This window comes from Adiantum capillus-veneris, chromosome 25, assembly GCF_014529385.1.
Source record: "Adiantum capillus-veneris isolate H3 chromosome 25, ASM1452938v2, whole genome shotgun sequence".
Classification (NCBI taxonomy): Eukaryota; Viridiplantae; Streptophyta; class Polypodiopsida; order Polypodiales; family Pteridaceae; genus Adiantum; species Adiantum capillus-veneris.
Window position 1 is genome coordinate 100,434,245 of NC_140955.1, and position 26,204 is coordinate 100,460,448.

Here is a 26,204-nt window from a genome sequence, read left to right on the forward strand (position 1 = left end):
GATAGTCACAAAATTTTGCATGTGTAGTATGCCTGCAAACTTTGGTACCAATTTGATGGCGTTTCAAATTGGCGCCAACCACCCCGACACATTTTTCCCATGCACCACCTTATAAGTGGTGCGTGAGAAAATAGCACGCACCAACCCGAAATGATGTCAGATCATTACACAAAAACTTGTACATATGGGGGTGTTCCAAATTTGGTAGCAAACGGAGATCGTCTTGGATTGACACCTACTACCCAAGCGCATTTTTTTCACGCACTACCTTATAAGTGATAGCATGGAAGTGTTCAACGCCTCAATCTGAAACGATGTCGAATCGTCACAACAATCTGCACGTGTGAGAGGTGCACTCTCCCCTGTGCGTGCAGAATTTGGTGATGATCCAACATCATTTTGGATTGGCGCCGAGCACCTCCGTGCTATTTTCCTACGCCCGAGTGAGGGTTGCCCTCTTCCGTGCAGGTGCAAAATTTGGTTGCAATCCAATGTCGTCTTGGATTGACGCCAAGAACCTCCAAGCATCATTTATAAGGTGATGCGTGGAAAAAATGCACCTGGGTGCTCGGCGCCATCCAAAATTGAGTCAAAATCACAAAATTTGCACGCGTGCTTGGGTTTCTTTTGTTAAGGTTAGCATGTGTATCATTGTCTGATACACATAGCGATGGGAAACATAAACATTACCTTGCCACAGCTCACATTGAAAATAGTTTTTTTTCAACATGTAGAGCCATAGTTCCATGAATGTGTCGAAAGAGTAGAACATGGACAGAAAAATTGGATCGGCAGATAGAGCATTCATTACATTAAGTTGCATACCTACACATTTATGAGCCAGTCTTGCTTGCTAGGAGCTATTCTTGCTTGCTAATAAATCTATGCAACAACAATAGCAATCCTTTATACAAACAGATCCATTTGCATGAAGGCGGTCCATATTGTTGAAAAGTGCTGGGGTACATTGGAACATTGATGAGCTGTACACAAGTAATTTGCTTTTGTGATAAGTGTCGGCCAATCGTACACAAAGATTAATGGTCACATCGGATTGTGTGCGTGCGCACACGGTTTTAATTTGAATCTACACAAATGGTTGGTATTAATAGCAAGAAACTGAAATTGTTGGCATGTACATGAGTCATGACTTATTGCGCATTCAGAACTTCTGTTAACACCCCTATATAAGCTGATTGAAGGTACACCTCTGCAATGGCCGCATGCAAAGCAGCGCCAAGCGGCAGAACATCTTCATTCGGATTGAAATAGGGGGAATGCAGCATGAAGTTCTTGCTAGCATCATCATGGCCCACTCCAATAAAGAGCATTGCACCAGGTATCTTTTGCGCATAGAATGCAAAGTCCTCTCCAGCCATGCTTGGGTCAGTGTCCAATACATGCTCTTGGCCCAGCATCAACCTTGCCATGGCTTTTACATGCTTGTACATCTTATCATCATTGAACAAAGCTGGATATGGCACACTAACAGACTCCATAGTCACATTGCAACCATGAACTGCCGCTTGATTCTCGATTACCTGCAAACAGCTCCCATGTAAAGTTACTCATAAAAGCACAGAGAGAAAGAGAGAGAGAGAGAGAGAGAGAGAGAGAGAGAGAGAGAGAAGAAGAGACTATCCATGCAGACTAACAAGGCTAAAAAACTTATGTTCTTGTAAGCATGAATACATGTGGTGACTCAAAAATATCGGAAGACAAGCGAAACAAAGGTCAAGATAATGACCTCCGTTATTCTGCGCCGGAGTCTCTCTCCACCATCCCGTGCAAACGTGCGATAGGTACCCTGAATGGTTACATGTTGAGGGATGATATTGAATGCCTTCCCGCCATGGACCGAAGTCACAGAAACCACCTGTTCACATTTCACATAGAGATATTATCAGAAAACACCATAATGTTTCCGAAAAAACAAAATCTATGCCTTGTCTATACAAAGACCTCGAACTTGGTGTAAGCAGTAGCCTACTACATCATGCATGCATTGATTTTCACATCTTAGTTGCAGCATATACACATCTATGGGGTCATGAAGCATCCGCAGATGTATTCCTGCTAGCATGTGATATTAGAAGTGATTAAGCTTAAACACAGTTTCAAAGGCAGAGAGAAAGTGGCACAAACTTGGCTCTCAAGAGGGTTCGTTTCACGTGATACGAGCTGCTGCAAGCCCACAACAACCATGGAAGTTGCCACAACTGGATCTACCGTGAGGTGAGGGGCCGCTGCATGCCCTCCTTTACCTTCAATCACTGCCCTGAATCTCCCTGATGCAGCACAAAATGCACCAGACTTCGTGGCGATACTCCCTACTGGACCCAATGGCATCACGTGCATTCCAAAAATAGCCTCCACATTCTCAAGGGCTCCATCTTCAATCATACGTCGCGCACCCCCACCCCCTTCTTCTGCTGGTTGAAATAACAATTTGACAGTGCCCTGCAAAGTGAGCGACAGAAAGCAATGTCAAAAAAGTGCACACGCACTCATGCACTTGCCCAGCACGCAGCTGCACTTGAGCACGCACACACACACACACCCCCCCCCCTTCTTACAAAACAGTGATGAGAACACCCAGTTCTTGCTACCAAAATCTTGCAAAAAGTGAACATCATATCATGTACACAAAAACCAAGCAAAACAGCTGAGAGTGAAGGGAATGTGAATCAAGATGTACCTAACAAGAGAGTTGGTGGCCCTCAACTGTTAGCACCCCCGAGGAACAGACCCTACTTCACAAAATATAGTTAAGGGCTGTGTTTTTGTGCTAAAGCATGGATCTGAGCAACACATTTTATGCGGTTGAAAATGTAATCTGATGTGCCCAAATGTCGCTCACCCCACCAAAGCGACACCACCATCCCGAATGCTACCGCATGACATGTGTACCTCTAACAGCATTGCCCCACTGCTATGGGATCGCAGAGTCAATTTCTTATCATCCTGCTAAGCACTCCTCTGCTGATCTATAACTATCTTAAGAATCCATAAGACAAATCAATTCAAAAATGTAATGCGTGCTCTAGTAGCCAAAAAGCAAACTAACTAGCCTAAAGCGTTTATGAAAGATGAAGTTGGCCTATGGGACGAATCAATGTACAAATGCTGTCAGGACAAGGATCCTAAGGAGCAATGCTCAACCTAGGGGGTCAGGAACCTGAGCTAGGGGCTCGGACTGAGGATCCGAACTATGGCTAGGGCTAGGAGCCGGACTATATATAGGGAGGTAGGGCGGTGGATCCGGCATCTCACTCTCCTAGGTCTTATACCGGCTTCAGAGCCCAAGGGAGGGAGGAGCCATGGCGGAGGAGGGAAGCGGTGTGGAAGACGTCGTGCATGGAGTTTTCTCTTTGGACCTCTATGGGAATGCTCTATCAGGTCCAATCTCTCTCTCTCTCTCTCTCTCTCTCTCTCTCTCTCTCTCTCTTGTAGGTCGCGTGCACACAGCATGTAGGCCTGCTCGCGTAATCCTGAGCCTCAGCACCAGCACGCAACAGCAGCAGCCCACGCAGGTCTCATGGCAGCAGGGCAGCAGAGCGTGGGTTCTTAGACAGATCCATAATCAGCGAGCAGCAAACAGCGTGCGGGTCAGCAGTTTAATTACAAGAACATCAGAACCTTTGATGACATGGCAACTCTCTCTCTCTGAGGTCGCGTGCACACAGTAGATAACGCGCGTGCACACAGTACCTTAGGTCGCGTGCAGTCTACTGCAAGCAAAGCGTGTGCAAGCTTTGAGGTTTAGCAGGCCGCATGCTGGATTGAGCAGTGTCGACTGTGTGTTGGCTTGAGTAACACGCACAAGGAGCAGAGAGCAAGTGACGACCACGTGCTGAGCAGCAGATACGCAGCAAGGGAGTTTTCTCTCTGAGGATGGACCAACCAGATGAGTTGGATGGTACAAGTAGCTTCGTCACCCCACAAAAAATGCAAGCGACTTTCAAGCGGAGGAACAGAGAAAGTATACTCTCGCCAGGTTCTTAACGGGCAGGGAAAACCATCAGAGTCAAGGATGATGTATTAATGGAAAGAATTCAAGTAATGATTAAATCAGAGATCAGCTTTATGAGAGATGATATTAGGAAAGAGATGTATGCAAATGCGGATAACTATAAGAATTCTATGTATGCAGATATGAGGAAAGAATTGGATGAAGTGATGCTTGGTAAACATGATGAGATGTACGCATCCTTGAAAGGGGAGATGCAGAATTTAGTGCGGGCAGAAGTGAATGTTATGGAATGTATTATGCAGAAAAGATTAGATGAGGCAATTGCAAGCTTTGATGCCTGGATAACAAATGTGGAAAAGTGCATAAAGGAAAAGGATGCAGTGATTGAAGAGCTTAAAGGGGAGCTTGCAGCTTGCAAGATTATGCCCAAAATGAAGAGGGAAAATCAGCCTTCGATGTTGAAGGAGCTTGAGGAAATGAAGGAGCAAGTGGAAACTTTGCGCAAAGGGGAAGAGCAAAATTCGAAAGCGGCCTCTTCATGGGCGGAGCGCCTTTTTAAAACACAAGAGAAGGTTGACGAAGCAGAAAAATGGATTGCGGGTGCAAAGAAAGGGAAGGCCCATATGCCAGAAGCCGTACAGACTTCTACCATCATCAATATGACCATTGAAGAGGAACAGAAGAGGAAGAATAGAGCCCTGCATGTGCATATTACAGGTATCAAAGACACTGGAAATGTAGAGGATGAAGTGAAGGAACTCTTGCAACGCATGGGCATCCCGGAACCTACGCATACAGGTGCTTGGAGAGTAGGAAAGAAGGGAATTGATGGAAAGGGAAATGTCAAAGAGAGAGCACTTATTTTACGATTCCCAAATATGGAATCAAGGAAGGAATTCCTAAAGAAGAGACCAGCGGGGATGACCTTACTTTGGCGCAAATAACACATATGCAAGAGTTGATGCCCGAGATTAAGGCAGCAAGGGAGAAAGGAAAAATTGCATTTTATAGAGGAGGGAAAGTAGTGGTTTTGGAAAAGCGCATAGCATGACGGTGCGAGACCTATGGGACCACACTCCGGATGGCGGCATGGAATTGTAATGGATCTTATAGGTTGGATGTGAGTGCTTTTGAGGATAGCTTCAAAGATAGAGACATTGTTTTTTACTCAGAAACGCATTTGATGTCTGGACAGTTGATGCCGCGTGTGACTGGTTATTTATGGGAAACAGCTTGTAGACCAGATGCTAGATCCCAGCACGGGAGCCGGGGTTCAGGAGGTGTAGCTGTCTTATTCAAGGAGAAATTGCAGCCGCTATTACAGATAGTTCGGAGAGATGACCAGGCGAGATACATGTGGGTGAGACTAAGAGCTGAGACGAGCAGATTCTTATATATTGCTATATGTTACTTTCCCCCTAGTACTTCAGTCTATGCCTCACCCAGAGGACAATCTCCTTTCTCTATACTTGATGATGACATATGGGAGTTTTCTAGAGATGGAGATATCATTCTCTTGGGAGACTTTAATGCCAGGACGGCCAACTCCCAAACGGTATTCTATGATACCTCAGAGGAGATACTCAGAGAAGTGGATATTTCGGAGATGGGGCTTGACAGACACTCAACAGATAGGGAGCATACAAAATATGGGAGATATCTCATGGAGATGACGGCTATGCATGGTTTGGCCATACTTAATGGAATAGAGATTTTTCCTTCTTCTGGGGGATTTACATGCTTTCCGCACAGACATGGGGCTAGTACAGTGGATTATGTCATGACTTCACCGAGCTTCATTTCTAGTATTCAGGATCTTAGTGTGGGATCTAGACCTGTTGGAATACCAGTGGACCATGCTCTTTTGACCTTTTCAGTCTCCTTCCAGTACAGTGCTTCTCACACACCACAAAGGATTGCACACACGATATGCTTTTACACCAGAGACCGACTCGGTGTATGTAGAGGAGATTTACAGACGGATGTGGGCAGCTGAGCCAGTTTATACTGTGGAGGAGATTACTACTCTATTGACCGAGATCTTACATGGGGCAGCAACAAAGGCATACCCACATACTCGACCAGATCAGAGAAGACGTTCTGGGAGCATACCTCAAAATAGTTGGTATGATGATGAGTGCAGAGAGATGAGAGCTCAGATTCAGCGCGAGCTTGTACTTGGGGTGATCACATATAAACAGTCTCGGATTGCTCTTCGGCGTCTAGTACGACGAAAGAAGCGGGCCTTTTTAGCCCAGTTGGAACGTGATTTGTATCAGCTCTTTTTGAGTCGAGATTCAGGGGAGGCCTGGCGTTTCTTCCATGACCACTCCCCCCCCCCTCCAGTGATTACTTCTCCCGAAATTTGGGGTCAGTATGCAGTATCATTATATACAATACCGGGGCAACCGCCTCTACCAGACCCCCCAGAGCCATGCCCAAACACCAGTACCTTCTTTACCACTGAGATGGTGAAGAAGGCCATTGACAGGATGAAGACTAGGAGAGCTTACGATCATGATGGTTTGGTGGCAGAGCACTTGATACATGCTAGAGATTTATTGTCAGAGGTTCTTGCGCGGTTGTTTAACCGGGTCATGTGTGAGGGACTGCCCAGGTCTTGGAGTTTATCTACTATTGTACCTCTCTTTAAAGCAGGGGATCCCAAGGTACCAGGGAATTACCGTACTATTATGGTAGGGCACACATTAGCACGGTTGTATGCGTCCATCCTGGAGCAGCAACTGAGTAAATGGGCAGAAAATGAGGGCATACGAGCAGCAGGACAGGCTGGATTCAGGAGGGGTTTCTCCACCTTGGACCATATTCTTACACTCAGAGCCATTATTGAGGAGGGTAGGGCACATGGGAGACGGATGTATTGTTGCTTTGTGGATTTCCGCAAAGCATTCGACACAGTACCGAGAGCCAGATTGATGCGCAGGTTACAGGAGTTGAGAGTGCCCACAGAGATCATTTGGGGGATCATGGCTTTATACGGCTCAGTGATTGGCCACGTACGCACTCCTGAGGGGATTTCTGACATTGTGCATTCCACTATCAGTGTGAAGCAGGGGTGTCCTCTGTCCCCTACATTATTTGGTATGTATGTAGATGAGGTTTCTGACTACATTGATAGAGAAGGCGACAGAGGTGCTCAGCTAGCAGGGACATGGATCCCTTTGTTACTCTATGCTGATGATATTGTGTTGATATCAGAGTCACCAGAGGGCATGCAGAGACAATTGGATGCATTACACAGCTTTGCGGAGGATAGTAGATTGTCTGTGAACCTTGGTAAAACCAAGGTTATGGTGTTTAACACTACTCAACAGTGGGTCAGGAGATCGGCACCTACACTCGTATATGGTCAGAACACTGTGGAATACACAGATGCATATACATATCTTGGGGTGGTATTCTCGAGACCGAGGTTTGCTCTGAGGAGAGCAACAGAGACTAGACTGTCTAGAGCATATGCAGCATTGGGAGGGCTAGAGAGGATGTGTTCGCAGGTTCAGTTTCAGGAACCACGAACAAAGCTATGGCTTTTTGATACTTTGGTTACTTCAGCTATGCTTTATGGGGTACAGGTGTGGGGACCATATGTGGATCATGACAGGTGGAGGACCATGGAGAGGCCCTTGGTATCTATGATCTCTCGGATGATTAGAGCCAAGTCCTCCGTACCACATGCGATTATTCGAGCGGAGCTAGCAACCCCTCCTATAGAGATTGAGGCCATTACCAGATCAGTGTCCTTTTTGCACAGCCTATGGGATACACGTGGAGGCAGATACGCTAGATTGGCTTTGGAGTCTTCTAGACAGTTAGCGATGCACGGAGACACATCATGTTGGTATGCGCAGATGATCTCTTGGTTTCAGAGGCATGGTTTCAGCCTAGATAGACTGCCTCCGTTTCAGTATTCCCTGGATGCACCTTCACTACCAGTCACACGGACGGAGATCACTAGACTTATTCGTCAAGATCTTATACAGTTGGACACCAGGAGGACATGGGTAGAGCCAGTGCAGGAGTTGGGCACGAAGATGGCTTTCTACAAGGAGCATCTTCTCCAACTCTCGGGAGATGGGTTTGTGATTCGTCCGAGCTACATGGACACTCATCTGTCTCATAGTTTGCAATGCGCTATAGGTCAGATCCGCACATCCTCGCACCATTTGGAGATTGAGACGGGCAGATTCAGAGGGATACCACCGGAGAGCAGGATATGTAAATTATGCGGTACAGAGCCAGAGACCGAATTACATTACATATGCCACTGCACTGTGTATTATGAGATACGAGGGCGCTTCCATTGCTTATTCAGGGAGGGCTTTGGACCCCTAGATAGAGTCATGAAGTATGAGGATCAGGGATGCCTTGGCTTATATCTACTTGAGCTACAGCGACATAGGGATAGTCTGTTGAGGAAACATGGGACACGACAGTCACAGAGACCGATCACAGATTTCTTTGGATCAGGAAAGCCAGGAGAGCAGCCACCAACGCAGAGTTGTGCCCGCGTGCATACCAGAGGCACCCTCATTGACAGGGCGATTGAGCTTGGGAGATCGAGGCGACCACGACCGAGACACAGGAGCACACTCCATCGACGGAGACTTCAGCAGAGGATCAGGGACATCCTAGCACGACATCCGGAGTGTCATTGAGAACTTACTCTACACTTCATTTTCACTGTCACTACACACTTCTCATTTTTATTTTTATTTTGCATTCAGTACCTTTGTACTTTTGTATTCAGACATTGTACTAGTTTCACCACTTTGTATCAGCTGGTCTCATAGGTCATTTTGGCCTTTTGAAGACGTTAATATATCATATCATATCATATCTCTCTCTCTCTCTCTCTCTCTCTCTCTCTCTCTCTCTCTCTCTCTCTCTCTCTCTCATGAGGAGTCTTGTGGCGAGATGGGCAGAGAACAAGGGACGCGGGAGCAGTCTCTTGCATGCATTGGCGGGGCTTGTCATGGCTGAGAAGACCTATGGGAGCGGCCGCTTGCATGAAGGACACGGGTGGCTTCGACCTGCACGAAACTGAGCCGAGATGAGCTTGTCGTGTTTGCCTTGAGCTGATGTACAGATCGCGTTTCTGAATGCAGCTCAACCGAGGCCCGCAACGCCCAGTATGAGCGGAACTCTGCCTCGCTTTGTCGCCTCCACCATCGCCATGCAAACAGGTTCTTTATTTCATATATTAGTTTTAGCGGGCGCCCTAAGGGTGTCCTAAGGCCACCCTAAGGGGCTGCTCCCACAGAATCGGCCTGCAAAAGGGGTCGCCCACACAGAATCGACCGTGGAAACAAAGGGAGGCATCCCGGGTCACATGCATGCCTATGCAAGGGATTTCAGAACGGATTAACGAGGAACGGCAACAGGCATGAAACACCATTCCATGTTACGAACACTCATGCTTGAAACACAAAACGGGGATTTGGAACGGGAAGTTGGAATGGGAACGGGGAACAGAGACCTGAAAATGACCATTCTCTGTTACTATGATGCAAGGTGTACTGCAGAGGAGTGCACGGTGCAGCATGGCCAAAGTTGCCACACCCTCTAAGTTGCTTGAACGCAAGCTTTCTTGGCTTCTCTGATTAGACCTTGTCATCATCCGAGGGGCTAATCAATTGAAGGAGACTAGAATCAAGGCCGCAGGCACCTGCATGCAAGGCATGCGAGCAACAGAATTGCTTGGTCTTCTTCTTGGAGCTATGGCATGCAAATTCAGCTGGGCATTATCATGATTTGGACTAAGGAGCAAGGCTCCAATAGAGTTATCCCAACAAGGGTTTCAACGCATACCGATTTGGAATTGATTTAGCAAGCGAAGGGCAAGGCGTACCGAGAATACCATACACCAACGGCCAGGACGGCTCAACAGGTTTCGAATTTCATGTTTTTGGGGTTTTTCTTGCTGTCTGTATAATTTTACACTCCAAGAGATTTGCACAAGTTGATTCTTGATTCAAGAACTACTCTTGTCCAATCAAGGTAGCAGTGGTAACGAATGTCGATGCACCGCACGTTGCTTCTTTGTTGATTATTGACATGACTTTCGTCATGCATGGCATGTGGATTGTCCTATGAAGCAAGGCTTCTTTCTCTCTCATTCAAAGTTCCCAAGAGGAGCAAGGCTCCATACACTTACTTGGTCATAGAGTTTGATTAACAGGTATCTCTTTGATTTATCCTCTTCCTACTATCAAGAGGAGGGGGGAAGTAAGAAGCAAGGCTTCAGTTTGCTAGGGCATGGCTCCTAGGCAAGTTGTCTGTCATTAATGCAGTCAGACAACTAGAGGATCACCCTTTGTCGGCAAGCGTAACCCGACGAGTTTTCTAAGACATCACGGGAGTAAGGCTCCGTCTACAAATTCTCAAGAGAACAATAATCAAGCCAATCAGATACAACGTGCATCTCTTGCAAGTATTTTTCTGTTTTTCAAAACATTGTACAATTGGACAAGGTCGTTGTTTTGTCTATTTTTTACTTTCCACTTTGCAAAAGATCTCTCTGCTCTGCAAAGCAAATTGCTTGGGCAGACTCCATACGAACCCGCTGTACAAAGCAAAGCAAAGTGCTTTGTACAGTGCCAGATTCATGCGAAGCAAGGCTTCTCTTATGTACAAAGGTACTATCGATTGACTTCAGATCAACAATAATGCACACATCTTTGGCACCACGTGGATATAAGGTCACAGTTTACCTGACGACGCACTGTGATGTATCCATGCTAGTGTGATCGTGCAAAGCACGTATACCAAGGGCTCACATGGTTGAGACTGTCATTGAAGCCAAGGGCTTATTATTCTATTTTTTGATATGTATGCATGGCGTACTAGTACGATGGACATATGCCACCCCATCATTATATACGCTCCACTATCACGCTAGCTACTCTGTCAAGGACGTGGTAAGTTATTGACATCTTAAAACAATTTTTATTTATGTTTATTCACAGGCTAAGTGCCATACTTAAGTCACTCTAGTACAATCATGACCACATGTGAATTATGGTACCTCTCTCTACGAGAGCGTTATATAAGCACATTGTTGTACGCTTATAAGCTATGACACAGACATAGTCTACACTGGAGCATATGCAAGGGGCATACAACACTACCTAGGACATATGGGGACTGCTACTGTCTATCCAGGAACAGGTACGACAACAGAATGAGGTGATTTCACGTCAAAATGACGACATCAAAGCCTTGACACTGCACAACCAAGAGCTGGATCATACCATTAAATTACAAGCTCTAAAGCTTCAGCAACAAGAAGACACCATGAAAACGCTGCAATCCCAAGTGTTGGAACAAGGAAATCACATAACACAGGTCACCAATAATGTAATCGATGCACCCGAGGGGTCTCCTCCATCTTGGGCACAAATAGTAAAACAAGAGAAGACTATGGGGCACATGAAAGGAGAAATGTATACGCATGAGGATCCTACTGAGTACAAGGAACGGGATAAAAGATCCCGAAACATTGTGATACGAGGCATGCCAGAACCTGAGGGGGAAACGGTCATGTCATTGAACGTAGATGTTACCACCTTGCTAGCAGAAAAGCTTGACATGCAAGATGCAGGAGTATATGGGGCACATAGAGTGGGCCAGAAGAAGACTGATGCTCATCGGGCAATTGTATGCACAATGTTGGATGCTCGTAAAAGGAACATAATTTTGGAAACTGCACGCTTCTACTTGAAAGGCACTCAGTACTATGTAAGTGAAGATAGAACACCGGCACAACAGGCAACAAGAAGGAAAGCATATGAGGAACGCCTCAAGGAGAAAAAACCGACATCACCATCTAAGGATGCATAGGGGCACGCGACCCATGGGATCACGACCATACAGGTTACGAGTTGGAATTGTAGAGGTTTCCCATGGCATAAGGGAGAGGGCTGGTAGATATTCTACCACAAGCTGACATACTCTTTTATTGGAAACATGGGAACAAAACACATGCAGGCTGCCGGACATTAGTGGGTACATCAAGCACTCAGTATGGTGGACTGACACCAAAATGCGAGGACAAGGAGGTGTAGCTGTAATATATAAGGAAGAGCTTCAAAAGATGGTTGATGTATGCAAGGTTGACGAGCACAAACGCTATATATGGGTTAAGTTTGCTCATCAAAAGGATTGATCTTTATCACAGGATGCTATATCCCGCATCAAGAGTCACCTTTTCATGACACAAACCAGCTACCTAAAAAGGATCCCTTTGCTGACCTATGTACAGACATTGCAATGTATGCACGTGAGGGAGCAGTTGTCATTCTTGGGGATCTGAATGCCCGGATTGCAAACACACAGGTACAATTGACGGACCATTCACTACACCCTGCGGATAAGAATGGAGAACTTATGCTTGGTCCTACGTGGGACAGATGTTCAAGTGATAACATCATGAATGTATAGGGGTCAGCTATGATAAGTATAATGAACTCAATGCAACTTGTAGCCATGAATGGTGCGGATAAGTTCATACACTCTGGATCATACACTTGTTACACGGCAAGTCATGAGAGGAGTACAAATGATTATGCCTTGGTGAGATACGATGCATTGGACTTGGTCCACCGTTTTGAAGTGGGTAGTAGGTTACCGACCTCATACCATACACCAATCCATATATGCCTACACATGCCAAGTATGCCTATTGTCAACATAATGAATACACCGAACCGGTCATACAAGATGCAACTCACAAAAAAAGAGGACTATGCTAGTCTCTTAGATAGCTTACTGTTTGACCGGAACATGCCTTGTGACATTGAAGAGACGTGGAAGATCTTCCGACATGCAATGGAGGAAGCGGCAAGAACCATGATGGACAAATATCAAAATGGCAAACAGATTAGGAAGGGTTTACCTCATAATCCTTGGTTTGATGCAGAATGCAAGGAGGCCAAACGTAAGATCAGAGGCCTATCACAACACTCAAATGAATGGGAATGTGCTGCTAGAGAATACAATACACTCACGAGGAAAAAGAGACGCATGTATGAACTCTCAAAAGAACAACTAGACTTGAGCAGGTTCAAGAAAGAGCCAAAGAAAGCTTGGCGTAACATGAAGGGGAAGAAAGGGGACGTGATGGGAGATTTCAGCTCACACGAAATGTATGCTTATGTACAAACTCTGTATGCCCCGCCAGGGGCTCAAGAGGTGATATACACAAGGCCTCAACGGGAGCGCATAACAATATAAAATATACTCAGATAAATAGAATTTATCTCTTAATATTGAGGCCAAAGGATATAGAGAGAAATAGATAGAGAGAGAGAATTTGCTGGCTGGTTTTGTTGCTTTATTTTCAAGTGGATGCCCACTTATTAAGTGGACGGCCGGCATATTTTAAAATTGGTCCGAACCTGCCCAAAAACTCAATAAAACCTTATAAGTTAAAAACGATGCCTTTCACAACACTTCCCAGGCGTCCCTAGATGCAACCACATGCATGAATGCAATGCAAACATAGATTCCTCGCGGGAAAGCGTTTACTCTTCCCGGAAAACTCGTTCAAATTTTCCGCTTTTTAAGAAAAGCTTCTCGGGAGTCAGAACCCATCTTTATTCTTGTGCTTGCGTCTTTACGCGTATTCCTCTTTCCAGTTCGGATTTTCTCTCGACTATGGATATCCCCTTTCCGATGCACCCGTCACCCACCTTGTGACGCATCAGGAATACCCATCACCTAGTCCTTTCCTACCGAACTTACGATACAATCTCCTTCACGATGCTCTATGTCACCCATCCTATGACGCATCAGAGACGTCCGTTCCCGCATGGTCGGATACTTCTTTCCGATGCTCCCTGTCACCCATCCGATGTGACGCATCAGAAGTACCCGTTCCTGGTGGCCTTACAGATATTCCCGTTCTCAGTGCTCCCATCATTACTTTGAATGACGCACTAGGAATACTCTGTACCTGGATATCTCCAGTGAGAAAAACCCTCTCACTTATAAATCCAATAATTCATTTAGAATTATTTTTCTGTCAGATAAAGCCAATTTAGCAACATCCCTCTCCCTTATAAACAGTTGTCCTCAACTGTAGAGGTCCAACTGAACTGCTCGGAGAGAAACCGGAAAAATTTCAAATCTTGCTCAATGGTGAGTTGAGGTAGTCCTTTCTCAAAAGAGAACTTAGAAATTAAATTAAACCAAAATTCAATAATTCAATACTTACCTTACCGGTTCATGTCCTTCCTCTAGTACCTCGAGGATATCCTTCACCAATCATTAAAGTTCTCGTCATTCACGTCTTTCCAACAGATTGGAAGTTTCCTCATCCGAGAATCTGTTAACTCAATTCGAGAAAAATAATCCTTCTAGAAATCAATCTAGGTATCTGTCCTTGCGCATAATGCTGCGCTGTTAGTCCTGAGGATATTAAACCTCTTGTGTCCTCCCACATAGGGAATGCCCAAATCATAGAGTATTAATCTCGATGTCTTCCTTCACAAACAAAGTTTGGGATCACCTTAAAGAAGGTTCTTGTTTCGGGCCGTCGCTCAACGTAGACGGACGGTTCCAATCCGAAGATTCCTTGTGCACGGCGGCACTTCCTTCCAATCTTTTCCTCCTGCGAGTTATTACCACCGGCAGTGTTTTCTCGACACCCATTAGAGTCTGTTCCTTTCGGAATCATCAAAAATGATTCACCTTGCGAGCATCAATGACGCCTTGCAAAATCTCAGGCAGATAAGATTCTAGCCATAGCATTTTCTGAACATACGTTCAAACCCGGTTCACAACAGAGCGAACCCTCTTTGATTCTCAGGGATGTTCTCCCATATTGAATTCTTACTATTTTGAAACGATTGGCGAACTATATTCTTACAAACATACTAGTTCGAATGTATTCCAGCAGCGTGTAAATGCTACTTGACCTGCTCATGGAGAAACATATACCGCAACCAAAAGTTGTTACTCTAATGGTAAAAGCACATAGCGTACTCAATGATCAACGACCATCAAAAAACCTCTCTCCGTAGAGAAACTCAAATTCTATGTACATCAAGGTGTACACTTTCAACTTTTATTGTTGACTCCACCATCTGCTGCAAAGTATCTTGTAGATGGGTTTACAAAATTCGGGCAAAAGTCCTTCGTTAAATTTGTTCATCTTTCCTTCCTCAGAGAGGATCAAGAATGGAGCTACCTTGGCAAGAGTGAACCACTACTTGCTTTGACTTGCTCGTGTCCCTATTGGGCAAACCAGTCCCAATCTTCTTGAATGCCTTCCTCAAAGCGTAGAGGGAAAAAAAAATTGTCCGAAAATTCAACCTTGAATTGAATCCAAGTCTTGTTCTAAGTTCCTTGCAAAGCTTTGGTATACCACCAGGTACTTGCAATCCCCCTTGAGGTGTTTGGTCACATGCCTCACCTTCGACGCTTTTCGGAAATTGCCGCTTGCAAAGGCAACTTCAAACTGTCAAATGAAAGCGTTAGCTTTTGGGACATCTTCCCATCCGTCAAAAGTATCAAACTTGACCGGAGTGTTCTGAGGTCTAAAGACCTTCTTCATATCCTTCCCGGAATGACGGGATTTCTTGGCTATGGTTATGGATTGATGTTCATGAATATTTTCTGGATTCTGAAGGGTCTCGAGCATTCCGCTCCTTGGATTCTCTAGGTTTTTGAGCATCATGCTCTTGTCGCCTTCTCAGAGAATCCCAAGTCTTGAGTCGACTTCTTGCAGAGAGAAAAAAAATTTCAACTCTACGAGCTTTTTCCTACAGGACTTAGGTTTCCGCCTGCATACTTCTCTCTTGGCTTGTCATGGCTTCTTCCCGTGTCTTCCCAGAGTCGTCCTCCTTTACAGAGAAAGAGAGGAGACCATGCTCTGATACCACTGTCACAAACGGGAGCGCATAACAATATAAAATATACTCGAATAAATAGAATTTATCACTTAATACTGAAGCCAAAGGATATAGAGAGAAATAGATAGAGAGAGAGAGAGAGAGAGAGAGAGTGAGAAGATCGACACAGTACTGGGGACCAGAAGATGGGCTGGTCCCCCCCCTTATAGAAAATCCTTTATTGGGGAGAATCTTTTTACAAGCACGAGAACCGGAGAAAACCCCTCCGTTCTAAATCTTTGACTCGATGGTCGTTCCTTCCCATAATGGAACTGGTGAAAAAAAAAAAATGGCCGCGATCTCTACGCGAGCAGCTATTCGTGCCGTGGTGAAGGAGCTATAAAAGCACCACATGCCCTCACTGAAAAGGAAGTTACCAACGCCAGCAAGAGAAGACTTTGCCGCCAGATAACGCAAGAGATCGCGAGACTACGAAGCACGGAAGTCGCTTTTCCCGCGAAAGAGCGACAGGTATCTATTGTGGATTCGCCATACGAATTGTTGTCGCGTGTTTGCGTGTGTGTTTTGCAGGTACTTCATCGCGAAGAAGAAGCGAGAAGGTTTCGGCTACGCTTGGGAATTCCGGAAACGGAATTCGGAAATTGTTTGAGGAGTCCAAATTCCGAGTACATACGGAAAAAGGATTGAGAGCTCGTCTCTCGGATTTCCCTTACAGGAAGGAACGACCATCGAGTCAAAGATTTAGAACGGAGGGGTTTTCTCCGGTTCTTGTGCTTGTAAAAAGATTCTCCCCAATAAAGGATTTTCTTTAAGGAGGGGGACCAGCCCATCTTCTGGCCCCCAGTACTGTGTCGATCTTCTCACTCACACTCTCTCTCTCTCTCTCTCTCTCTCTCTCTCTCTCTCTCTCTCTCTCTCTATATATATATATATATATATATATATATATATATATCCTTTGGCTTCAGTATTAAGTGATAAATTCTATTTATCCGAGTATATTTTATATTGTTATGCGCTCCCGTTTGTGACAGTGGTATCAGAGTATGGTCTCCTCTCTTTCTCTGTAAAAGAGGACAACTCTGGGAAGACACGGGAAGAAGCCATGACAAGCCAAGAGAGAAGTTAAAAACAATGCCTTTCACAACACTTCCCAGGCGTCCCTAGATGCAACCACATGCATGAATGCAATGCAAACATAGATTCCTCGCGGGAAAGCGTTTACTCTTCCCGGAAAACTCGTTCAAATTTTCCGCTTTTTAAGAAAAGCTTCTCGGGAGTCAGAACCCATCTTTATTCTTGTGCTTGCGTCTTTACGCGTATTCCTCTTTCCAGTTCGGATTTTCTCTCGACTATGGATATCCCCTTTCCGATGCACCCGTCACCCACCTTGTGACGCATCAGGAATACCCATCACCTAGTCCTTTCCTACCGAACTTACGGTACAATCTCCTTCACGATGCTCTATGTCACCCATCCTATGACGCATCAGAGATGTCCGTTCCCGGATGATCAGATACTTCTTTCCGATGCTCCCTGTCACCCATCCGATGTGACGCATCAGAAGTACTCGTTTCTGGTGGCCTTACACTGTACAGATATTCCCGTTTTCAGTGCTCCTGTCATTACATTGAATGACGCACTAGGAATACTCTGTACTCGGATGTCTCCAGTGAGAAAAACCCTCTCACTTATAAATCCAATAATTCATTTAGAATTATTTTTCTGTTACATAAAGCCAATTTAGCAACACTCAGGCTGAATATCCAAAGCCCATCACCTTCCAGGCAGTCATTAAAGGCCTCAAAAGCCTGGCGAATGGGAAAGCAGCTGGCACATTACATCTTAACTCTGAAATGCTGAAATGGTCAGGTAGTGAGGCTAAGAAATGGATACACCATATGATGAATCAAGCAATCAGCCAATACCTACCTCAAGACTGGCAAGAGAACTGGGTGAAAGCGCTCTTTAAAGGAGGTGACCGCAATTTGCTTACTAATTATCGCACCATCATGGTGAGGTCATGTATGGCAAAACTTTTTGGAAGCATTATCGAGAAAGATCTTAGCACATGGGCTGAAAAGAACGGGAAACGCGCCATTGGACAAGCAGGATTTAGAGCCCGTCATAGCACGGTAGACCACCTGATGACACTCCGGGTCTTGATGGAAGAAGCCAGGCTAAAAGGCAAAACTCTGTATTGCTGTTTTGTGGACTTCAAGAAAGCGTTTGACACAGTACCCCGTCAAGGTCTATGGTCACGTATGGAAACTCTAGGAGTTCCTATGCATATCAGGGCAGCCGTAGGGCGCCTATACCAAGAGGTCAGATGCAAACTCAAGACAAAAACAAGTTTCTCACAAGAATTCAGGAGCACCATGGGAGTTAAACAAGGATTCCCCTTGTCACCTTCGCTTTTCGGACTATGCATAGACGAGCTTGATGATTTCATCGAGGCTATGAGAGAGGGGGGAGATCACCCTAGTATTGGCACTTTCACGCTTCTTCTCCTCATATATGCCGATGATGTAGTTGTCCTTGCCTACAATGCCCTCATTCTACAGAAACTTCTGGATGCAATACATGCATTTTGCTATGTAACGGGCCTGTCAGTCAATGTAGCCAAAACAAAGATTATGTCAGTCCACACATGTAGAAATCAGAATCAGCCCATCATCACGTATGACGGGCAAACACTCCAAGCGGTTGAGAGTTTCAAGTACTTGGGCATCTATGTTCCCTCAAACCATGCATGGGGGAGTTGCGTGCAAAACAGAATTGATGCAGGACATGCAAAATACTATGAATTTGAGAACATGTGCAAGCAGAGTGTCACAAAGCGATGGGAAATTAAGTCTATGGCATTTGATGCATGTGTGGTCCAAACAATACTTTACGGTGTAGAGGTATGGGGGGAGAGTATCCCTGCTAGCACTTGGAAGGACATTGAAAGATACAGAAGAAATTCCTATGTAGACACTTGGGGATCAAAACTACCACCCCATACTCAGTGATGCTTTTGGAGATAGGCAAGAGACCTTTGGAAATGCAAGCCTTACAGAGAGTACACAGATACCTCATGAAAGTTAAGATGATGCCAGAGAGCCGTCTACCCCACATGGCATGGCAAACCGTTTTCTAGACCATTTTCATGTCGCGTGACACATCCAACCCTATGTGTCCGTGGACAAGCTACTTCATGACAAGAACATCCAGTCCAGTCAGTCTAGAATAGGAAGTGATCTGACACTTTTGTGAGTGTGTTCGCAGACCGTGCATGTCCAAACACTCAGATTAGATGCATATCCTCTGGTTGCACACAGCATGATCATTAGATTTCCATCAGAACCCATCAGGAGCATTTTTGCAGTGCATAGACCTAATTTCCCTATTTTTGACATTTTTCACTTATTATTTTTAAGTGACTTTTGTTGGAAACTAGGTAGGGCAAATTTACTAAGTTTGTATATTTAGAAACCTAGCGCTAGCACTTTCTGGCAAGAGAGGCAGCATGAGCACCTTGCTCAACAGGCAACTTCTCAGCAAGACCGACCCCCGTGACAACTCTAGCGTTTTCAGCATTGCAGAAGGCCTAGCGTTTTCGCATCAGATCAGCCAGCCTTTTTGCACTTGCAGATTCACAGTGACAATAGACAGCAAATCAGCCCTAGCGTTAGCAGATTCCCCCACCACAGCAGATCAGCCCTAGCGTTAGCAGTTTTTGTCACAAAGTGATGACATGGCGGACAACAGAAACCCTAATTTCTGCCAGAAACCCTAAAATTCCTGCAAACCCTAATTTTTGCCAAAAACCCTAAATTCCGGAAATCGCGGAGGCGGATTATTATTTTTTTTAAAAAAATGGAAAATGATGAGCGACGCGAATTTTGCTTTTGCTTTTTTTTTAAAAAAAAAGAGAAAAGACTCTCTAAGAGAGAGAGAGAACTGATGCTTTTGATTTTAAAAGATTTTGGGGCTCTGCTTTTGGGCATCCCTTGTAACCTTTAAATTAGTGGTGAGGGCCTCACTTCTCAGAGCATCTGGACGCAGAGTCTGAGAGTGAAACCCTAACCACTCTCTTGTACTTTGATGATTGATTAATATAAAAAGAAATACCGAAAGGGGCGCCAGTCTTTGGGGCCAATATCTCTAGGCACGGAACTCCGCCGGGCCAGTGCAAATCTATTGTGATCTGTGAATTGTTTTGAAGTGGTTATTTGGTGCTGTCGCGGTTGATTCTTGACTTGGAGTGTCCAAGTTTGTTACAGTGGTATCAGAGCACGGCCGATTTCTCTTCTACGGAAAATCCGATCCCCGATTTTTTTTCCGCGGCACCTATGGCTTCAGGCAATGACCAGTCGACTCCCTCTACATCTGGAGATGCGGGCTGGGATCACAACGAAGATTCAGACAGAGAGTATGGCCCACCTCGGCCTACTCAGGCGGAGCAAAGAGAGATGGAGCGTCGTCAATTGATTGGTGATGCAACAAAGATTATGCTCAATTTTGCCAAGGACCCGAAGATGGCAAAATATATGAACCGGACCTCTTTGAAAGAGGTACAGATGGAGTGGCAGAGAACCACAACACCACTCCCGATCAAGAAACCTTCTGCCTCCAAGAAATATACGGAGAAGGAACTGGAGAACGTGGTTGATGCACGGATTGCTCAGCTTTTCGACATGCAAAAGAAAGGCAAAAAGCACGGCAAAAAGCAGAACAAAGGTACTGACTTCCCGGGATATTTGGGTCGTCAGTCGACATTCGACAAAGCAAAGAAACGGAAGAAGCGTGTTCGATTTGAAGGAGTACCCAGTTCTTCTTCTTCTTCTTCTGACAGTTCTTCTAGCTCCTCGGATTAGAGCGAAGAAGACAGAAAAAAGCAAAAAGAGAAGCAAGACACAAAGCTTCGGAACGGGCAAGAAAAAGGCAAAGAAGGCTACATCTCGCCCAGAGACTGACAGTTCTACTGAGGACTCGTCTACAGACAGCTTAGATTCCGAAGACGGAAAGTTTTATGCGAACAAGAAGAATTTTTACAAAGCCAACCAGTATGACTTTCTCGAAGATAAAAGCAAGAAAGTCCGAGAGTTTAAGGAAGGTGGCCACTCGATCAAGTTTGATACTTTTCAGGATACTCAGATGCTTCGAAGGCTGTCTTTTATACAGCAGTTTGACATCGCTTTCGCTGGATGACGCTATTCAGAGCACTCCAAGATTCGGAGAGCTGCCTCTTACTTTGAGGGGAATGCTCGTACTTGGTGGTCCACGCTTCTACTAAGCAAGACTGTGCCAGTTACGTGGCTGAAATTCAAGAGGCTTTTTATTTCTTCTTGGTTGACTCAAGAGTTTGAGCGAGATATACGAGCTGCTTGGAACCATCTCCGGATGACCAAGAAAGATACAATCAATGCTTATTGTGAAAGATTCTGGAGCTCTTTTCTACCTGCCTCTTCATTCAAGAAGATCTCGTTCAGAGAACAGATTGAGCGGTTTACCTTGGGTCTACCTACAGAGATCCGAGATCACTGCTTCGAACAGAAGTCAGCTTCTATTCAGGAGTTGATGAGTCATGCGAAGCGGGGCTTTGCCATTCACTCTGGCAGTTTGACCTACCCCACAGATAAGGCCATGACACAATGAGCCGAACAGACTTCTGGGAATGAAAGTAGAATAAAAAAGAGCAACCCAGAGAAAAAAAAAAGGATGCACGACCCAAGCTTACTCCTGAGGAGAGAGCTCGCTTCATCAGAGAGGGGAAGTGCTTTGGCTGCGGGGAACATGGACATATTTCCGCGAAGTGCCCTGATAAGGCACAGAAAGAACAGAATGATAAAGACGACGACAGGTTTGAGAGTTCGAGAGCAGCTGAGGAATGTGGCAGAAAAGGCAGATAGAAAAGTAGAACTGGTACCACATGGCGTGGGACTTGCACCGAATCAAATGAATGAAAGTACAAACTTTGCCGCTTTTTTTGGGGCAAAGTGAAGGATCAGGAAGCTCTTTTGAAGGAGCCAAGGCCAACTTCTTTCCACTTGGAATTGGCGGCTCGATTTGGAACAACGCCCGACAGACTGATGCCACAGGCGGAGGTAGTTCGACTTGTACCCGGATGGGATGTTGCCATTACACCGAGCATTGGCAAACTTCGTTTGCAATGACAGGGGTGTTCACGGCACGTGAGTGACGTTCTACTCGGGATCCCTTGGTACCACAAGAACTACGCCGTGGTTGACTACCGGGCCGAGAAAGCGACTTTGATAAATGAAGGGCTTAGAGATTGTACTTGATGAACTTCAGTTTTCTTACTCATTCTTTTGGGAGAACTGAACGATGGATAAAGGTTGAATATGTTTTGACCTGAAGAAAAGAACGCCAAGATTTTTTTTTCTCCACGTTCATGCCGATTGCTTTTGAGAGGGCCGGACGATCATACCATTGATCTGATATCTGGAAGCACGCCACCGAATCGGCCACCTTATCGTGTGAGCCGAGTACAGAATGAAAAGATTATGAACTCAGTGAAAGACCTCTTGGAAAAGGGTCTTGTCCAGCCTAGTACTTCACCGTATTGCTCTCCAATGTTGTTGGTTTTGAAGAAAGACGGATCTTGGAGAATGTGCATCGATTATAGCGCTCTCAACGAAATCACCATCAAGAACAGATTTCTAATTCCTAGGATCGATGATATACTCGACAGGTTACAGGGATCCTCGTGCTTTAGCAGGATTGACTTGAAGAGTGGATATCATCAGATCAAGATAGCACCAGGAGATGTCTACAAGACAGCTTTTCGGACGACTTTTGGGTTATTTGAGTTTTTGGTGATGCCTTTTGGCTTAACCAATGCTCCTGCGACATTTAACCGGATGATGGACAGGATTTTTCGAGAGTACAGGGTCCATGATTGGCCCGATTTGAGGAATGTCCATGAAGTTAGAAGCTTCTTGGGACTGTGTTCGTACTACAGGCGGTTCATACGAAAGTTTGCAGAGGTTGCTTCCCCTTTGCATATCTTGACACAAAAAGGAGTACCTTTTCCGTGGGGACCCCCAGAGGTGACTGCCTTTCAGACGTTGAAAGAGAAATTGACTACGGGACCTATTTTGACTTTGCCGGACTTGCAGAAGTCATTTGAAGTATATTGTGATGCTTGTGGTCATAGTCTGGGTGCGGTCTTGATGCAAGAAGGCCGTGTCATAGCTTACGAGAGCCGTTTGTTCTCTAGGCCGCAGATGACAGCACAGATCTATGGGAAAGAGCTTTTGGCGGTTATCCATGCTCTTACTCAGTGGTGGCATTACCTACTCGGAGCGGATTTTACTGTCTTTACAGACCATCAGAGTTTGCGCTACTTCTTGTCACAGAAGCAGCTTTCGGAAAAGCAGATGCGGTGGGTGAACATCTTGTCACAGTTCCACTTCCAGATTGTCCATGTGCAGGGACAGAAGAATGTGGTGGCAGATGCTTTGTCTCGGAAACCGTTGGTTCAGGCTATTTCCGCGATACATCATAGGAGCTTCGAGGATATGGTCGATCAGTGTGCCACAGATACAAATTTTGCAGATATTTTCACACGGATACGGGATGGGGAGACAGTAGCTGGATACTCCCTTCGGGAAGGCTACTTGATGAAAAAGACTATGTTGTGCGTTACACAGCGGTTGAGGGAAAAGGTTATGATTGATTGCCACTGTCCACCTTTTACGGGTCACCGCGGCATTGCTACCACCATGAAAGGGGTAGAGAGAGATTTCTTTTCGCGGAGACTGAAGAAGGATGTGGAAGAGTTTGTGCGCAGTTGCTTGGTATGCCAGAAGGTCAAGTTTGACAGGCATAAGGCACAGGGATTGTTACAGCCTTTACCCATACCCACCCGCCCCTGGGAAAATATTGAAATGGATTTCATTTTTTTTTATCTCCCGAGAATACAGAATGATCACGATGATTTTCCGATTACATGGCACGCCTGAGACGATTGTCTCCGACAGAGACCCCAGATTTATGAGTTTGTTTTGGAAGGCAATTTGGGAGAACATTGGCACGCGGTTGCAGTTCTCGTCATCGTTCCACTTGCAGACTGACGGGCAATCTGAGATTGCCAATTCAGTGATTTTAGATTTATTGAAGTCTTGTATCTCGCATCAGAAGACTCAATGGGAAAAGAACTTACCTTTGGTGGAATTTGCCTACAATAACACGATACACTCTTCGACGGGGAAGATGCCATGTGAGATTGTTGAAACTGCTGCGAAGGTTCCATCCTTCCTGAGCACGAAAGATTAGAAATTTGAAGCGGATGTATATTCGCGAGATTTGGATACGACTTTTGCCAAGGTTCGCGAGACTTTGCAGGAGTCTCAAGAACGACAGAAAAAGGCAGCGGATCGCCATCGTCGCGACTGGAAACTGAAGGAGGATGATTGGGTGCTCTTACTTTTGAGAAGGCACGCCTAAGAAAGAAACAGGGAAAGGAGAGGCTTTTTCCAAAGCTTAGTATGTGATACTACGGACCTTTCCAGATTACTGACAAGATAAATGATGTCTCCTTCCGATTGAAACTGCCAGATACTTGGAGGATTCACAATGCATTGCATGTGAGTCTCTTGAACCCTGTTAAGGGTGATGTGCCTGATGATGGGGAGCCTGATGAGCAACCCAAAGTGGAAGAAAACGAGGAGATCCTTGTTCCTGAACAGATTTTGGCACATAATGATACGAAGAAAGGTAAAGTCTGAAGGCGGTTCTTGGTTAAGTTCAAGAACTTTCCTGCATTTGATGCGAAGTGGATGGAGGAGGAGGACCTAGCAGATACTCCTCGGATTGTGAAACTTTACCTCCATGTTTTGGTTTAGCATAGTCTACTCCAAACAGAACCCAGAATTCAGCTTGGCCGGAGATCTGGTGCAGTGGGATGCACAAGAGGGGAGTCACTCCACTCCTTTGTCAACAGATGCCTCGATTTTGATACTAAAGTCACTGATGTCTCTTTGAGCTTCAGGGATACTGAGAGCTGACAGTATTTTGCTGGATGACTTTATGAAATGGAATTCCTGATTATGATACTGATTTGTTCTTGACTTCTTGTGAGTGCAGGAACTGGTAGACAAAATGACTGCAGCATTTTGGTATACTTGATCTCGAATAGACATGGTTGCAATAGGGGTTAGTCAATCGGACATCGATGAGGTCCCGATTGGACCTAGATGTGATTGCTAGCTACATTGCCGATAAATCATGGTCTAAGATCCGAATGAATGTTGAATGTCATGTGATGTCCTGTGATGTCTGGTGATATCCTGTGATGTCGTGTGATGTGACTGTCGATTTTGTACATGTGCTAGATGTGTGTTCCTAGTACGTAGGTACTAACAGTCAGTGTCTGCTAAGACGGTTTATGGCTTTTGTCGGTTTTGCAGGCGTAATCGCGGTCGATTACAATGCTTTCAAGAGGGGGGTATGTCACAAAGTGATGACATGGCGGACAACAGAAACCCTAATTTCTGCCAGAAACCCTAAAATTCCTGCAAACCCTAATTTTTGCCAAAAACCCTAAATTCCGGAAATCGCGGAGGCGGATTATTAAAAAAAAAAAATTTTGGAAAATGATGAGCGACGCGAATTTTGCTTTTGCTTTTTTTTATAAAAAAAAGAGAAAAGACTCTCTAAGAGAGAGAGAGAACTGATGCTTTTGATTTTAAAAGCTTTTGGGGCTCTGCTTTTGGGCATCCCTTGTAACCTTTAAATTAGTGGTGAGGGCCTCACTTCTCAGAGCATCTGGACGCAGAGTCTGAGAGTGAAACCCTAACCACTCTCTTGTACTTTGATGATTGATTAATATAAAAAGAAATACCGAAAGGAGCGCCAATCTTTGGGGCCAATATCTCTAGGCACGGAACTCCGCCGGGCCAGTGCAAATCTATTGTGATCTGTGAATTGTTTTGAAGTGGTTATTTGGTGCTGTCGCGGTTGATTCTTGACTTGGAGTGTCCAAGTTTGTTACAGTTTTCCACTGCAGAACCCCAAATCAGCCTAGCGTTTTTGGATCAGCCAGAGACCTAGCGTTTTTGCAAATCTTCGCGACAGAAGCAACAGTAGCACCAACGTTTTCAGTTTTCAGCAATCAGACTCCGCAATAGAACCCCCGAATTTCGTAGATCTCACCTTTCCGCAGCAGATCCTCGCCGCACGGTAAGATCCATCGAAGTTTGCAGATTCAGCCTACTGCAAGTAATTGTCGACAATTGGAGCTAATAGTGCACAATGATCTTTGCATCACTGTCAACTTCTTTCCCATACCACTAGTGGATTGCGCAAAAGGATCTTTCATGCAGAGGAGGAAGTGGAAACTCTTAAGC

The 26,204-nt window shown here is 45.2% G+C and overlaps 1 protein-coding gene and 1 pseudogene across 1 annotated transcript in view; one reads left to right on the forward strand and one right to left on the reverse strand.

Moving 5' to 3' along the window:
- Positions 1-789: 789 nt before the first annotated feature.
- Positions 790-26,204, reverse strand: part of LOC147425377 (IAA-amino acid hydrolase ILR1-like 3) — a 39,694-nt gene continuing 14,279 nt past the window's right edge. Inside the window, exons 4-6 of the mRNA XM_086499533.1 lie at positions 2,146-2,460; positions 1,748-1,876; positions 790-1,541 (exon numbers count right to left, since the gene is read on the reverse strand). Coding sequence (XP_086355659.1) covers positions 1,152-1,541; positions 1,748-1,876; positions 2,146-2,460 — 834 coding nt within the window. The 3' untranslated portion in view covers positions 790-1,151. The remainder of the gene's footprint in view (positions 1,542-1,747; positions 1,877-2,145; positions 2,461-26,204) is intronic.
- On the forward strand, positions 5,643-11,833 carry LOC147425378 (uncharacterized; annotated as a pseudogene).